The sequence below is a fragment of the Toxorhynchites rutilus genome, chromosome 2, assembly GCF_029784135.1.
Source record: "Toxorhynchites rutilus septentrionalis strain SRP chromosome 2, ASM2978413v1, whole genome shotgun sequence".
NCBI lineage: Eukaryota > Metazoa > Arthropoda > Insecta > Diptera > Culicidae > Toxorhynchites > Toxorhynchites rutilus.
Window position 1 is genome coordinate 318,045,276 of NC_073745.1, and position 17,749 is coordinate 318,063,024.

Here is a 17,749-nt window from a genome sequence, read left to right on the forward strand (position 1 = left end):
AACCAAAAAAATTTTCCTTCATATTTCTGTAGTTTAGGCACTCAAGAATATACCCTAGAAAGGACTTATCGAAAATCCTATTATTTACCGAGTTAGAGCCATTTTAGTGATACGGTATCTAACCTGGTACGGCCATAACAATGAACTTCAATCGGGTTTTTCTCGAAACTAGTTTTTTCAAACTGGCGTACATGATATCTCAAGTTCTATTGGACCGATTCATGTCGAACTTATATGGATATAATCTGCAGGCATCTCTCATCCCATGAACCTCTGAAAAATTATATTTTTTGAATTTTACTATTTTTAAAAAATTGAAAAGCGTAAGAAAAACCATTTGAAACCACGTTTTGTTTTTCAAACGGCCACCATTTTGTCAAAAAAGATGTTTATGACTTGTTAATGCGATAGCGGCATCGTTACCGATTCAGAATCTGTTCGATTTTTTTTTTTTGGTTTCATATAACCAGAAGGGCTGGATTCGTGTACGCCAACTTTTTTTGAACCCCTTCACTTCATCAGCTTGTAACCATTCTAGCTATATATATTTTTTCTCCGTTCAATTTTTGTTTTATTGTTAAAAGATAGATAAACAAATAATGATATAATGGATAGTAACAATATTCTTTGTTTTATTTTTACGGAACTCGAAAAAAACGTTCGAAATTCGTGTCTCTACACTAGAATACCCCCTTAAACCGAATTTATTGCTTAATAAAGTTATACAGAATTGAATGTAATTGAAAGCAAGTGGTAGCCAATAGATTAAGCTATCATCTGATGCCAAAACATTACCGTATGGTTGCTTTCCAAAGCCATGAAAAATTATCAAATTTGCTGTGCGATTTTTCGAACGCTTGGCATAAAATAGATTAATCTGCAGTTCAGGGTATGATGCTGTTCGTAATTGTGACATACGCCATAAATAGCATCTTTCATTGATCTAATAGCGAATTCGTTTTTAAAACTGAGTCAGTGCCACACTGACTCTGTAATAAAAAAACGTTTTCAGTTTCACGAATGCGGTGGTTTGTTGGTGTGCGTTGTATAGTCTGATTTGTTTATATTTGCGACGACAAATGTACAGTGTCGACGTCTGGTGGAGATATTAGTGCTTGGGAGGTAAAGTATTCTCTATAAGATCAGAAGGGCCAAGTGCAGTGTAAAAATATAAAAGTTTGAATGAAAATTTTTACTTCATATTGTTTGATTACCTAACACATGTAGTCCTGACACTCACTTAACCATTTGTCAATGCATTTCCTGTTTGTTCCACAAATAATTACTATTATAATATAAAATCATCATTAGATACAGTTTTCGTTCAATGTATCGCAGAATCGGAAAAAACACTCTTATTTCATCACATAAAATAAATATTCGATACGTTAAAGTAAATTTTCATTCCTAATTTTGATTTTGAGAGCATGTTTATTCCTCCTGAATATCCATAATAATTTTCGCCTCCCAATGAAAGCACACGGAGCTTAATGCCGTCTACACGAATATACTCTTCAAAATCAGAATCCGAATTGGATTACGATTCAAATAATACAAAAGCAAGAGCAGCAAGTTTTCCATTTTCATAGTCTCTATTTTTAGATTTTCTAAAACAATACTCGGAACTTGACAGTTCAGTATAGTTGTATTGGTGAACCCGAGTGCCAACCCGTGAAACATCATGGAAATGTAATTAGCGGTTTAGCGGCTTTGTTTTTGGCGGAAAGCCGCCGTTTCCTTCCTATTTCAACTAACCCATTCCAGTCTATATTAAATTGACAAAGAAGACAAAGAATCTTTTGCAAGCCCTTTTGTTTTATTTGTTATGTTAGACGGTTATCGGTAATTATGACTTTAACTGATACATTTTAGTAGCCTCGAGCAGCCTTAATACTTTGGGTCAGTTTTTTTTTTGGATAGAACACTATTACTAGTTGATTAGAAGCATTGACTTATTGTTGTTCCATGGTGAAGAGCAATATCACTTCTACTTTACTCGTAGAATCCGTTTACGCTGACATAATGCCAATTGCCCTACAAACAAAGAAGTGTTATGCTGGATACATAGAAATTATGGGGCTAGAATCACTCACCTGTATTCCAAGCGACCATCCAGTACCAGCGGGATTTTCCACACAGATTCCACTCCGTTTGCATATATATCCCGACTGAGATACGGCGAACACGTGCTCCCCAACGGAAACGTTCTTGAAGCCAACGTTTCCCTCATAATGGGGAGGATCATTCTGGATGTTAGCGAGTAACTGCCAGTGACTGCCCTCGGGGAAGGTGGCAGTGATTTCCTTCCTCACAGACAGTCGACCTGTCGTATCAACTGTCCAAATTCCTGCTTTACCTACCGAGATTTGTTTGAAAGTGACTCCACCCGGGGGCTCGATTGGTAACCACTTGCTGCCTAACGGATTTTCTTTCGAAATGCCACAGCGCCAATAGGCGGAGCCATTCTTCCCAATAGCCCAAACTTTGTTCTCATAACAACTTACACTGACTAGCGGCTGGTCACATGCCACGTGTTCCCAACCGGTACCCTGAGTGCAAGATAAAGGGGACGCTTAATTCGATTTCTAAAAACAAAAATAGGAAATGCATACCGCTGGCAGCGATTGTGAGACTCCCCGTCGGTACAGCACATCCCCATTGGCGGCGACTGCCCAAACCGTTACGGTGCAATCCGTTTCTTCACTGTCTGGCTGAAGCGACACATCCACAATCTTTGAATTTCCAACTTCTTGCCATGGTCCAGTGGTGCTTAGACGACACTTCCGGTACCAGCGCCTTCGGCGAACGTAGTCGGTAAATTGTTTCTTCGAGTGATAACTAGCCGGGAAGTCCACCGCGTACTGCCATCCGTCTCGATCCACTCCACCTGGAACGTGAAAATCTACCAACCAATCGCTAACCCATTGCCAGTGCATGGACAACAGTTTGGTGTGTTCTTTGCTGCGCTTGTGTTTCCCTGTGATATCGCTCCACGTGTGCCGATCGGTTGGTAATCCAGTGGTCGAAAATCCCGACAGCGGATTCCATCGCTGGTTCTCATAAATTGGATAGTTGTGTGTGTCCGTCATCGTGTTGATACTTTGAGTGCCAGTCTCGAGACCTTTGAGAAAAGCACCTCCCCAGCTGCCCGTATAAACCCACGCAGTATTGTCATACCCTATCCCCCACACAATACCTGCCTTACATGATTGAACCCTGCGCAGATGTCCTCCTATTTGTCGCCAGAAGACATCTCGCAGGGGAACAATCAATTTCGGGCTCTCGTAAACAATCGAAAAGATTTTCACCCGTCCGCTGCTATACAGACTGCAAACCGTTTCCGGTGCAAGTCCATTTCTGTATTTGTATAAGGGATATTCCTTGTCGTTAACTGTGATCCGGAAGCCGTCAGGTTCAGACCTAGAGAAGAAGCGACCGGTTCTTCAAGCTCCCGTAACTCACATCGTAATTGTTTGATACCTCACCTTATCACAAGTTTAAATTCCGCCCCGGGAGAGAACAGCATACGCCCGTCTCGTTTCTCATCCTCGATCCAGTGGGAGGACTCCATCGAGTTGAACACGGTGATTTTCTCGTTGAAGCGTGGATTAATGTGCAACGGAATGTTCCGCTGTGATTCCATCTTGTGACGCGCCCGAACCGTCGGCGAACTCTGCAAGTCGAATCGTATCTGGTCGGCGTCGTCATACACAAAGCCCGATATTTCCAGGCAGGAGCCCACAATCATTCTGGGGATGAACAGCAAGAGAACGGTCAATGGCTAGATTAATCTTTCTCGAACAACATATACGATAATAACCAAAACAGATTTGCCCTCGAGAACAGAAAACGACGGAGACGATTATGCTGATAGATACGACCGAATTACTGAGAATACCGAACAAAAAACAAGTGGCGGTTGTCCGTGATGCACAGATTGCCGAAACGTATCGTTCATCATACAGTCATCGAAGACTAGGGTAATAAAAGAAGAGAATTACATCTGACAAGGGAATGATTGGGGGTCTTCGTAGCCACTTGGTTACGCGATCGCTTACTAAGCGATCGATCGTGTGTTCAAACTCAGGACCCTCAATTGACCATCTTTGTGTTGTTATAGAATAACTACGTCCAAGCAACCATCATCAGCGATGGAGATCGATCCACGGTCGAAATAAGATCGATTCATCCATACAACTGATCTGCTCTGCAAGAAACATCGGGCTGCTGTTCTATAAATAACCCAACAATGTTCAATACCAACTCCGCTGTCCGGTCTGCTGAACAATGGAAGAACAGAAAGAATACCCTTACGCCTAAATGGCTACTACTGTGTAATTTACCATAATGTAATGGAACAGAAAAACCTAACGCCTAAAAATGGCTACTGTGTAATTTACAATTTATAGAAACATAAACATATGTACATGTACACAATTAAAACTCGGCTCTGTTACAGCTAAAATGCTAATGAGCCTAATAAATAAATAAATGGGATAAAAAAAAGGGAATGATTGTCTCGCGCTTCTATCTTCTTAGATTCAAATTGCATTTGCTCGAAAAAGAACGCCTCAGAATCATAATCGTGGACTTTCACCAATTGTTAATAATTTCCTGTACAATTTACTGTCAGAAAAGCACATTTTCTCTCATGGTAACTCGAAATCTTCTCGTTACAGTTTATGGGCCTACCGCAAGGCTCCTGCCTAAGCCCCCTCTTGTATAGTTTTTACGTCAATGATATGGACGATTGTCTAACCAGAGACTGCACACTGAGACAACTTGCAGACGATGGAGTTATTTCCATCACGGGTACTAATCCCGTCGTTCTGCAAAAGTCGTTGCAAGATACCCTGAACAATCTGTTCACGTGGGCCCTCAAGCTGGGTATCGAATTCTCTACAGAGAAAACTGAAACGGTTGTTCTTTCTAGGAAGCACGAACCCGCCCAATTCTAGCTTCACCTATCCGGCAAAACGATCCAACATTCTATGCTTTTCAAATACCTGGGTGTAGGGTGGTAGATAGGGGCAATATGGTCCCCCTAAGAACGAAACGTCCTAAATCATGTAGGAACATCTTTAAATTATGCTACATATTAAAACCTCACGATTTGAAACCTTATTGATCGATGTGGATTGTCTGAATACGGTTTAAAAAAGATTTATGTGGAAAAACTACACTTTTAAAAATGTGTTCCATTTCCATCGATCGGAAACACTACGGAGCAAAATGGACCACCATGCGGGGCAATATGACCATGTTTATTGATTCAATAATTTAAGCATGTTTCCGTAGGGGAATAACGTAATGAGCTCATAAGACGAAAGCTTATTCTATTTTGCAATTTTTACTTGTATTTCATTGGATTCCATTCAGTTTGCATGTACAAAAAATAACAATGTGATCAAAGTGATTGGACTACAATTTTACGTTGCTCAAATCAGGAACAGAGAATATCTGTGCATCGATAGAATTGGTTCCGTTTATCGACACCCGTAGAGGAGTTGAATTGTGTCCCACAGTAGCAACATAAGGTGTCCTGTGGAATATTCTAGATTTGTGGGTGACACTTTCGAAAACCAGCCAGCCAATCTATTCCGGCTAATTGCTTTTGATTATAGAAAGAGTGAGGAATATGGAGCAGCAAAAGGTCTGTACAACGTAGATAACGTTTAAGTGTTTCTCGCGGGACACAATGCACTAAGGATGCTTGTCACACTGTCGTACTCCTCTTCGCTGCCTCGGTGGCCGCGTTCAAGGTCTGTGACCACTTTTTACAATCGGATGTTCTGATATAAATGATTCCACCATGATTCCACGTCTAACTATTTCCAACCATGTTTACAAAAGGGGGGGGGGAGGTCTGCCATACAAATGAAACAAAAATTTCTGCATTACTCGAGAATTAAACAAGCAAACGAAATAAAATTTGGCATGTGGAGGTTTTAGGATGCAATGAATGTTTCTATGGTGGTCAGATACTCTTCCCCCTTCTCTTAGGGAGGGCTGCGATACAAATGAAACACAAATTTCTGCATTACTCGAGAATTAATCAAGAATATGAAACCAAATTTGGCATGTGGAGGTTTTAGGGTGCAATAAATGTTTATATGGTGTTTATACACTCCACCCCCTCTCTAAGGAGGAGCTGCCATACACACGAAACACACATTTCTGCATGCAACTCGAGAATCAATCAAGTACAAAACGTGAATGTGATAACAAAAATATAATTTTTGGGCGGGACGAAGTTTGCCGGGTCAACTAGTTAAGCATTATAAAACAACGATATTATCAGTGTTAGAATATGGCAGTTTTGCTTCCGATCAGCCGCCAGGATTTATGTTCTCGAGCTGGAGAGGATACAATATCGTTGCTTGCGTATAGTCATGGGGTGTTTGCATTCGACACATACGATGAGTCTCGAACTCTTGGCAGGAGTAACCCCGTTTACTCTTCGATTCACAGAATTATCCTACAGATTTCTCATCCGTTGCAAGATCATGAATCCATTGGTGATTGATAACTTCGAAAATCTACTCCAACTCACTCCTCAGTCAAGCTTTATGTCTTTATACCATGAGTACCTTACCCACGACGTGCACTCTTCATCAGGCATCTTCAACCACGTTTGCTTCCCATACTTTTGCAATTCCTCTGTCATTTTTTATCTGTCCATGCGACAAGAAATCCATGGAACCCCAGATCATCTTCGCTCCAATGTTATTCCGTCGATATTTTCGGAAAAATATGGGAAAGTAAGATCTGATGAAATGTTCTTTACTGACGGTTCATTCATAAACGGGTCCACTGGCTTCGGCATCTTCAATGAAAAGTCCAGTGCCGCTTTCAAACTCAAAGATCCTTGTTCCGTGTATGTCGCTGAACTGGGTGCGATATACTACGCACTAGGGACCATTGAAACACTGCCCATCGACCACTTTTATTTTTTCAGAAAGTCTCAGCTCAATAGAGGCAATCCGCTCTATGAAAGTTGATAAACGCTCATCGTATTTCCTAACAAGAATAAGACAACTATTGAGTGTTTTGGTCGGAAAATTATTCAAGATTACCATATGTGCCTTAAAAAAATATATATTTTGAAAAAAAATAATGAAGCAATGTTACTATTTTCGAAATTATTGAGATTAACAGAAATAGTTTGTTTCGTCTATTTGATCACCAAGAATGTAAATGTCATTCTAGAATTATGTCATTTGGTTTCGCTTGCCAGTAGCAAAACTTTCTCCACTAAGGATGACAGCTGCGTTATCTCGAGCATGAGAAAGTTATGAAGCTTTCAAGTATGTTTTGCCATTGCTGTTGTTTCTATACGGTGCCAAAGACAGATTGATGTAGTTATGAGATGTGGAATAATGGTGCTGGTGCAACAAGTACATAATCGACTGTAGCCGAGTACCTGTTAATCCCGAAAGAGGCCAGAATTTACTGTTTAGTAGAATGGTTTGGTCACCCTGAAATGGTTTTCTTTATTGTAGGATCAGTTGACGATAATTGATTGATGATTCATTCTTGCCCTCGCAGAACAATACACTAGCTGATTGTATGACGCAATTTGTTTCATCTCAATGCATTAAAAATGTACCTCGGACGCAAATTGCGTCATACAATCAGCTAGTGTATTGTTCTGCGAGGGCAAGAATGAATCATCAATCAATTATCGTCAACTGATCCTACAATAAAGAAAACCATTTCAGGGTGACCAAACCATTCTACTAAACAGTAAATTCTAAAATTTCGCAGCATTATAAAATAATATCCGAAGTTATAAACAAGCGACTTTAATAAAATAACAGCGTAGTTCTAAGTCAACAATGTGGTCGTGTCTTGGACACAACCTCTTATATTTTCTTTGATGTATTTGGTTTGTCTAATCGAAAATATGATCTTGGATTGTCCACTGTTTTGAATACTCTAGTCCAGCGCACCTGTGTCAAATCAGGTATTCAATCGATTCAAAATATATAAATAAAATTGTCTTTTATATGATTTTCAGTAGTTTTATAGTATAATTTTACGGATTCACATGTTTTAAAGAATTATAAAATTCACCTTCTGTTGGTGTCAATGCGCCCCTCATTTGAGTTAACTTTTAATCAATCACCCGATGATTATTTGGCACGTATTCAGACCTTTTCTGGATTATAACACATACAAATATTGTAAATATCATGCTTGCACACTATTTGTATCAGATTTACATAGCTAAACTATGTAATTAACGCATTTCAATGACCTCAATTCTGATCATGAGTTGGTTGGTGTTAAGTCAGAGTTACTGATTACAAAAATTTTGGAAAAACAAATGAAACCCTCACGGTTTCTAAACGAAATCGTTGTTATTTTGTTTCGCACGCTGGCGGGGCACGTTTTCTTTTTGAGATAGTTTTCTTGGGAATCTCTACTATAGAATCATTATCAAGCACAATTTTCATTCAAAATTCACTCACAACTTGCAAAAAAGTATTGTTCTAAGAAACAGAATACATATTCAATTTAAAAAAGTACATTTTCATTCATTATCTTAGTTTTTGACGCGTAGTTATTCCTCCTGCAAATCTACTATCATTTTCATTTCACAAATTGGTACACGAAGCTGCTGGCAAGGCGAAATAAATGAAATTTCAAAAAGACGGGTGGGTAATGTCGGGGACATAACCGGAGTGACGTAGGACTATACAAAGGGGACAGCTTTTGTTAAATATATATTTTAAATATATTGTTTTATTTCCTTCTCCTACGTGAATACCTACCTATCTACCTGAAAAATGGATTAGTTTACTGTTTACTCTTTATGAACATGTTGATGGTTCTGAAAAGAACCTTTGGTGTTGTGTTTTTGTTATCACTCGATATTCCCATCTTGTTCGGTTAAACCTTCCTGTTTAGCTATTGCGTTTGCCACTCGCCACAGCTTTCACAGTTGGAAAATTTCTTCCCATCCAGCTTGTGACATGTTGTTCAGTAAATTACATTTAATGCGACGTGCCGGAGAAACACTTTGCCACTCACTGAAACTAATTGTTGCCTTGATGAGCGCCGAACCGAAGCTGCTCTGTTCTTGATGCGGGTTTTCTGATTGTCGTGAGCAGCTTTGCAAGCCAACTCGAGCACTCCGACGGCCGAAACTCTATAATCGCTGTTAGGTATACTGGTGCTCCGGCACCAATCCGTTCGGCCTAGTTACCCTTGCGGAGCAATCAGTGAATGCGACCAACAGAGAACTGGAGACCTGCACGGTTCGAGTGAGACTTTGCCTTTCCCTTAACTTGTCCTCCTTTGTTACGTCCACGATGCCGATGCCGTACAACCACACGGGTTTACGGTTTGAAAGAAAATAAGATATTTTTTTGGCGTCCGCGTGTTTTATACTCTAGCGGTACACACTCACAGGATAGAGACAAATCGGCAGACTCAGCCAGAGGGGCGAATACAACGAGACGAACGAATGAGCGTTAAAAGGGAGCGATGGCAAAAAAATACATTCATTACGATTTGTTCGCTCGTTGGATTCACATGCAGGCTAAAAAGGGTCCTTTTCAGGATCACAAAATTATCTTCAATCTAATTGAAGTTTATTGTTTTGTTATCACTCGATATCCCCATCTTGTTCGGCTAAACCTTGCTGTTTAGCGATTGCATTTGCCACTCGCCACAGCTTTCACAGTTGGAAAATCTCTTCCCATCCAGCTTGTGACATATTTTACAGTAAATTACATTCAATGGCACGTCGCATTACCACCACTCAGTATCGAATTGGAAGTAATTTTAACCTGTAATTGAACATTTGCGATAACAGTGGTACAGTGTCGACCTTCAATGTGGGGTCATAATTTGGAACTCTATGTTTACAAAAATGTCCATCTAAATATGTTGCATTACTGGTCCGTCCAATTAGCTAAATGTCGAGATAAGTGTAAATTACTGTACTTTCAATCTAGAAGCAATTTAAGAATTGGTGAAAATCAATAAGCTCAGAACAACTGCCAAATTCACATACTCATCATATCCTGGCAAACAAATTATGAAAAAATCAATTTGTGTTTTATTATTTTTTGGATAATGTTTTAGAAAGCATTGAACTGTATTTCCTAAACTCTTTTTTGGAAGGTTTAATGGCCCTGAAAAGCGCCTTGTTTTATGGAATGGTTCCAATTTAGAAAACTCAGTACTCGTGGTTTTAAAAAAAACCATTTCGAACGCCCTCGATGCCGCCTTGTTCTGGATTTGCCACCAAAGCAGTGTGTATAAAGAACAAACTTTTTTCTTCTGCTACCTGATGCCGTTTTGCGATTGCGTTTGCCACTCGCCACTCGCTGCAACTGCCTGTTGTCTTGATGTCCACCGAACCGAATGTGTTCTGTTCCGAATGCAGGTTTTCTTATCGTCGCGAGCAGCTTTGCCAGCTAACTCGATCACTTCGGCGGCCGAAACTATATAACGTCGGCTAGGTGGACTGGTGCACTGGTACTAACGCGCTCGGTCTAGCTACCCTTGCGGGGAACTCCAGATCAACACGGTTCGAGTGGGATTTTGCCTTTCCCTTCACTTTTCCTCCTTTACCATGTCCAGACATGGCTGCTTGGGTTGGTTTGTTGATGTGTTGTGATGCGAACCGATGTGGTGTACGGTTTGAATGAGAATGATCGTTACGGCAGCGGAGCGGGGATTTTTAAGCTGACTGGCTGGCTCGAGAATTACGCATGTGTGAGACTGCGACCAATGTTTCGTTCATTTTTTTCTTTTTCCTTTCCAATCGTGGTTCATTCTATTTCGCTGCTGCTCTGGTTGCCCGTTTTGGTCGGTTCGATTTGAGGAGCACAAAATGGACCAATCAAAAATGGGCACATAGTGCATTTTGACAATGCTTGATATTTCACAATTATTCAATTATTTATCTCAAGAAAAATGAAATGTTATTCGTTATGGTAGATGCGTAGATATATTTCCTATCAATTGATGCAAAAACCTTTGCGATCTATTGAGAAATGCTCGAGTTATAAGCGTTCCAAATCTTGCATTTTTTCCTACTTGTTCAATGCCTAGATTTCCATTTCACCCCCTATATCTTCCGGTTAGACGTAGTCCTACGTCAAAAAATCATTTAGACTGCCATCACATACTTCCGGAATTAGCTTAGCTATGGATGCTTTCGAGATTCTAAAAAATATCGACAACAATCTGAACGATATTCCAAAAGAAAGGTACATCAATGTCGTTTTTTAATTTCACTCTTGCAGGTATAGCATCCCCCATGAGTGTATCTTGGCGTTGTATTGTTGAACCAATGAAATCCAACAGTGTTTCCACTTATTCAGGTGTTTTTCTCTGCTCTGTACTCTAAAGGATCATCATCGTAGAGTTCCTTCTATATTGTATTTGTTGCTCCTTTTCCTTGCATCCAATTCCTGGCCAAAATTCTTTTGCCTTTCTGTTTTTTCGGATAGTACCTTCAGTTCGAAGAAATTCAGCACAAAGTATTTTTATATACGGTCAACGTGTATTTCGCGATAAAATTGTGTAATGATAAATGCAACTGAAAACCTGAGACGAAAACTGCCAATAGAGAAGCCGATTGCAGATCAATCATCTGTCAAATTCGGACCTGTTGCTGTTTCTGCCAATTTGATGGACATTTGAAAAAAAAAAATGCTGTAGTATCTAGTTTCTCGTCAGCAGCCCACACTGTGTGAACGGACAAGGCGAGTCAACCAATTGTCAAGCGAGTTCACCGGCCCAGTAGCTGCTTACTGTCAAGTCAGCTACTAGCAACGTATAAATGGGCCTTAAGAAATACATTGTCGGTTCGTTTCATTGCAGATGTGTTTTCCAGGTGGCCCAAGGATATTCTCCAAAATAGGGTGTTTATGAATGTGTAAATTTCAAGAGTCCGCGACGCAATAAATAACGAAATACATTGTCGGCTCGTACTGCAGATGTAATTTCCAGGTTACATTTTCAGGTAACCCATGATTATCCGTCATCGGATGTTTAAGAATGCAACAAATTGAAGAGCCAGCGATGCACTGAATCACGAAATATATAGTAGGTATGTTTTCTTGTAGAGAAGTACTTCAAGTGATCCATGGTGTCACCGATCGTCCGGTGTTCGAGAATGTCCCAAATTGAATCACGAAATTGATATTCGGCTAGTATTGTGGTTGTGTTTTTCAGGTTACCTTTTCAGGTGGCCCATGGATATCATCCGTCGTGAGTGTTTAAGAATGTGTAAATTGGAAGGGTCCACGAACTATTGAATCGTATATTCTATGTGAAAAATAAAAATATTCATCTGTCTTTAAAATACATCGCTGGTCCGTTTGTCGAAGTACATTCGATTTCGTAATTCAGTTTCGTCGATTGGTTGAGAATCCGTTTGCAGAATCATATCATTTACTACAGTGAATCCTGATTATTACCCCTTCCCATCAACAAACTATCCTTTCCATGATAAACGCTAGGGAACCACGCTATAGAGGCAACCCTTCTGACCTTCGGGCGGCGTATATCATACTAACATTCCTACCTTTCCCCTGGTTACTGTAAGGACGTGGCCAGCGTCGTTATTGACCATTTAAAGCTCGAATCACCGAAAATTGCACAACGAAAATGATTTGCTAGTCCCAAACGTCATTCTGTGTGTTTTTTGTGCAATTTGGTTGGTTCAGGTCAATCACGGAGAGCAACTACGAATTGTACAGTCTACCCAAACTCGAGCTCAAGCTCAAGCTCTATCGCGCATAGCAGAAATAAAGTTTCTCTGCGTTGAATGTGTTGAGGTGAACACTTTGCAACAGCCCAAGAAAAGGTAATATTCTGAAGAAAGCCTAAATTATGAATGGATCAGTATGATGATAGTAAACTCAGAACAATGATAAATGCAACATCTTCTCGAGAATTCGAATATCCATTCGAAAATAGTGATTTATCACAACCGGACAAACCATGATCATAATTTCTCTTTGAAGAGAATCGTTGAAAAAATATAAAAAATTAAATAGTTTGAACGCCTTGTACTATTATTAATAACTAGCTGACCCGGCAAACTTCGTCCTGCCTAAAATTTGTTTTTATTTATCAATACCTTCAAAAATTCACGTTTTCTTACTATGGACAAGTTCATGGGCCCAATCGCAGAATTGTTCATTGATTGATCTTCTATTCGACCCCGTTGAATTTACCTTTTACTATAAAATTCCTAGTATTTCTAACAAAACTCATCATTATAATATCAGATTATTTTCAGACATAATTCTCGTTCAAGATTTTTCAACCACTTGCAAATAACATGTTTCTCCGTTACATGGCATACATGTTTTATACAGAAAATATGATAGAATAATGACAGCCCTAAATCGGACCATTCCTTCCTCGAGTTCTGCTCTTATCAACACATCCGGCGATACTTTATTTTTTGGTATAGATAGGAGAAGATATAGGAGTGCGTTTCATCACATTAAAGTCCATTTCCAGTGTCGAACAAAGATCAATTTCGCTAGCGCAAACATCAAATGGACTAACAGCACTTGTCACTATGTAATTGTAGAACATATGGGAATTAAATTTTCCGAATTTCCCCTTTTTCCTTCAAAGTTTTTCGAAAATTTTCAATTGTCATGTTTGGTTGAAATATGTGTAATATTTTTCTGGGACCCCCTTTTCATTCCAGAGGAGGGAGGGGTGTCATACCATTGTAGAAACATTTCTCATACCCAAAAACCTCGAGTTATGCAGAAGTTTGTGTTTCGTTTGTCAGGCAGCCCCCCTCAGAGAAGGGGGGAGGAGTGTATTCACCATAGAAAAGTTTCGTGCCCTGTAAAACCTTCACATGCCAAATTTGGCTCCATTTGCTTGATTAGTTTTCGAGTTATGCAGAAATTTGTGTTTCATTTGTATGACAGCCCACCCTTAGAGAGCGGAAGGAGTGTCTAACCACCATAGAAATACTTATTACATCATAAAACCTCAATTTGCCTAATTTGGTTTCGTTTGCTTGATTAATTCCCGAGTAATGAAGAAATTTGTGTTTAATTTGTATGGCAGCCCTCTCTTAGGGAGGGGGAGGGGTCTCAAACTATCACGAAAACCTTCCTCAGCCCTAAAAACTCCTATATACCATTTTTCATGTTGATCGGTTCAGTAGTGTTTCCGAGTCCATAAGAATCAGACAGACATACAGACAGAAATCCATTTTTATATATATATATATATATATATATATATATATATATATATATATATATATATATATATATATATATATATATATATCTGGATCATCAATCTGGTTTCATGGCCTATCATTATGACAATGAGTACCTATGTATTTTACTCGTGCGAGGTACATCTTGGTCTATGTTTATTTGTCTGTAATCTATCTTTTGCGGAAAGCTATCGATTTTCGTGTGTGATTCTCTCGTTCGTCTCCGTGTATTCATCTTCCTCCCATTCTCTCAAACAAAATAAGTCTTCTGTCAAAGTTCAAACCCTCGACAAGTCAATTCCCATAATCTCACCCTTGTAATGTGAAATCCAAATAAACGAAATTTGAAAACAAAACATACCCATTACTCAACGAAGTCAAATACGGCGTTTCCGCAGCTGAAAGATCAATTTTTTGCTGGAAGACCTTCTGCTCACCGCGCCATTGCACAGCCTCCAGGTTGGATGGGTCGAACACAAACACGTCTCCCATGTTCGAGGTGATCCACACAGATCTTTGCGAGGGTCTCCCGTGAACCTCATTGATTTGGCAACAAACCGAGGTAAGATGGGATATCCAATCCTCCAGGTCGGTATCACCGCTGAACTGAATCTTTATCGGGGACGATCCCGGTGGCAGTCGGGGCGCATGAATTGCCAACCTGGGCGAGCCGGGTTCGCTGCAACACATAACGCACATGATTTCAGAAAGGGAAAATTGCATCTAGAAGAGATAACAGAGAATTAATTTGAGAACGTTGTTCTCTCAATAAATCATCCAACCTTGGTAGTTATTCCATCCGAATTCAGTATTGTTAGCGTGCCCGAATCTAGTCCCGTGCCATGGTTGTTGACCCACTCCAGCTCGATCAGACAGTCCTCAAACGCATGACCCGATTTGGCGGCACGAGCTTCACCAGATTTAACCCAAGAGGACATCTCTATTGCTTTCTCGTAAGTTGCAAACTCGCTCTCCCCCAGTGGCCCTGGCGGGCGCTGCTTCAGGTCATCCAATATTTTTATACGCCACGGCTGGGTCAGCTCCTCCTGGTTCCCATTACCGAAGCTATCGTTGAACCAATTTGGCAGCTGATTCGGATCGACGCTTACAGCACCTGCGGCACAACCAATCCACAGAACCTCGCACTCCGTCCAGTTTTGTGACCCACCGTGTTCTTCATATTCTCCGAACACCCCGGAATCCCGGGAGCTTTCACCTTCGAATACGCTTGAATCAGTTTCCGGATGGGCCTCGGTACCCACAACTGAGCCAACGCTTCTGACGGGGCTCCAGGCTCGTGAATTCTTCAGTTGCTTGCCTGAGATTTCATAAATCTCATTCAGTGGTGCGCTTGACGCTACAACTGTTTCCTCCGAAAGATTTCTGGTTACTTTTTTCTCCACCAAACTTGCCGCAAGCTGAGATTCCGCTTTGGTAGCGATCGCATCGGGCGAAATTTCCGGTTTGTGCCATAGCTCCGGCCGATTTTTTGGATTTGCGGTAGGTGCCGAGCGGGACGTCTCCTCGACATTATCCGACAGCGAGATATTTTCCTGTTGTCGTTTCTCTTTGTACAGGCTGCTCAAGCTACGATGTTTGGTAGAGGGAGATTCACTTCCGCTTCGTCGGCTAGAAAGTGAGAAATTACTGGAAGTACGACTCATTTGCAGAGGTAGTTGTATAAGACGCCATTTTTTCCCTGTTGGATCAGACTTTGACACTCCTGATCTGAAGTAAAGCGCTCGATCTTCGGATCCCACGGCAAATACCTGATCGTTAGGTGCAACGGACACATAGGAAATGTTTCCCACCATTTCCACCCAGCCACTGCCAATTGCTGCATCTTCACTGATTCCCGACGCCTCTCCGTGGACACCCCGTCTAAACCAAACGTGATTATCGTTGGTGACGCACCATACGGAGTTAGTTCCCACCGATACTTGGCTTATTTTGAGATTGATACCAGGGGGCTTCACTTCCAGCCAAGTTGTTCCCATCAGTGCATCTCTGGTCACTCCTGTGCGTACTATAGCTCTTCCGTTGTACAGTGAAGCCCACACTAGACCTGTTGGCCCAACAGCAATCTGAGCGACCTCACAGCCCGATGGAGTACTCACTGCGGTCCATCGCAAACCCTCCGGGGAAGTCGTGCTGACTCCTGAGCGAAACATCACCCTTCCATGGGCAGTCACAGCCCAAACATGCAGCGATCCCGGTGCGGCTCCCGGAACATTACTACCATTTATAGCGACATCTATAAACGGTTCCTGGGTAGGATCTTTATGAAGTGGAGCAACCGCGCACCAGGAATTAAGTGCACAGTATCTTCGGAAGCGAACCCATTTCCTCCGCCGTACGCAAGACTTCCAATTTTTCTGCGGATGATACGTCGCCGGAAAGTCAACGGCATACGTCCAGCCATCGTGATCCAGCGGTTGTCCGTCCAGGGTGAGATCAAGTTGCCACTCTCCGTCCCATTGCCAGGCCATCGATGGGAGCCTAATTTTGTCAATATTCCTATCGACGGTCCCATCTGCGTTCGAGAAATGATATCGATCCGTCGGGAGCAATCTGCTGGAGAATCCCTCAATCGGAAGCCATCGTTCGTTCTCGTAAGCCTCTTCCTTTATACGGATCGGTATATCCAGCCCATAGACGTGGACGTAAACTTGGCGATCTCCGCCAATCGCCCACATAAAGTGTGGCACGACAGAGATTCGTTTGAATTCCAGCCCCAGATAAAGGAACTCACGCCAGGCGGAACCCGCCGTAGACAGTGCATAGACGCGACCTTCATTGCTGTTCGCAAACAGCAATGTACTCGGCATTATTTCCTATCGTCTGTCAGCCGCCGGCAGAATACTGATGAGTTCTGAGCGATAAAATATGCGAATATCACAAGCCAGCAAGTTCAACACATTTCCGATAGTAAAAAAAAACTTCAAGGCGGATCGATAACACTGAATCACGTTGAAAAAAAGAAAAAATCCGAAAGAACTTCACAAGACTACTTTTAATTTTACTATCTATAAATACTGCTTTGGGGGTTAAAAAGAATCACAAAATACAATCACAGAAACTAAAAAGTATTCACAATTTCAGCCAAATATCAATTAATATACACTGTTCCCAATCAATGTTTTCGCCAAACTGCACAATGCACTTCTGAAATCGATTTTGCGTGAGGAAGACAGCCACTGTGACTGTTGAATTCTGCGAAGGGGATGTAAACAAACCGCACACGTTGAATCGAAACTGCATGCATAATTGTTATATTTTACCAGATCTTGATAAACGAGCAATGATTAAAATTGTCTTCCATTTTCCTTCATTCTATCTGAACTATTTGAACGTTGGAATCGTTTGCGAACGGTCCAGAAAGAGAATGAATTGTTCCATTCACGAGGTTTGTTTTTCGAAAGTTGTATAGCAGGCGATTTCATTTTGATCATTAGGTTCAAAAAGTAATAGGAGTACCGGTAAGATTTTCGTATTTTTTCAAAAATTAATGCTTTATTCTGC

At 40.9% G+C, this 17,749-nt stretch overlaps 1 protein-coding gene across 1 annotated transcript; it reads right to left on the reverse strand.

The window, feature by feature from the left end:
• Positions 1–988: 988 nt before the first annotated feature.
• Positions 989–17,433, reverse strand: LOC129768992 (tectonin beta-propeller repeat-containing protein). The gene is made up of 6 exons (XM_055770965.1): positions 15,010–17,433; positions 14,589–14,950; positions 3,486–3,749; positions 2,613–3,420; positions 2,094–2,549; positions 989–2,034 (listed from the first exon to the last, which is right to left on the reverse strand). Exons 1-6 carry the CDS (start codon positions 17,053–17,055, stop codon positions 1,993–1,995), a joined length of 3,978 nt encoding a protein of 1,325 aa, XP_055626940.1. The 5' UTR covers positions 17,056–17,433; the 3' UTR covers positions 989–1,992.
• Positions 17,434–17,749: the final 316 nt, after the last annotated feature.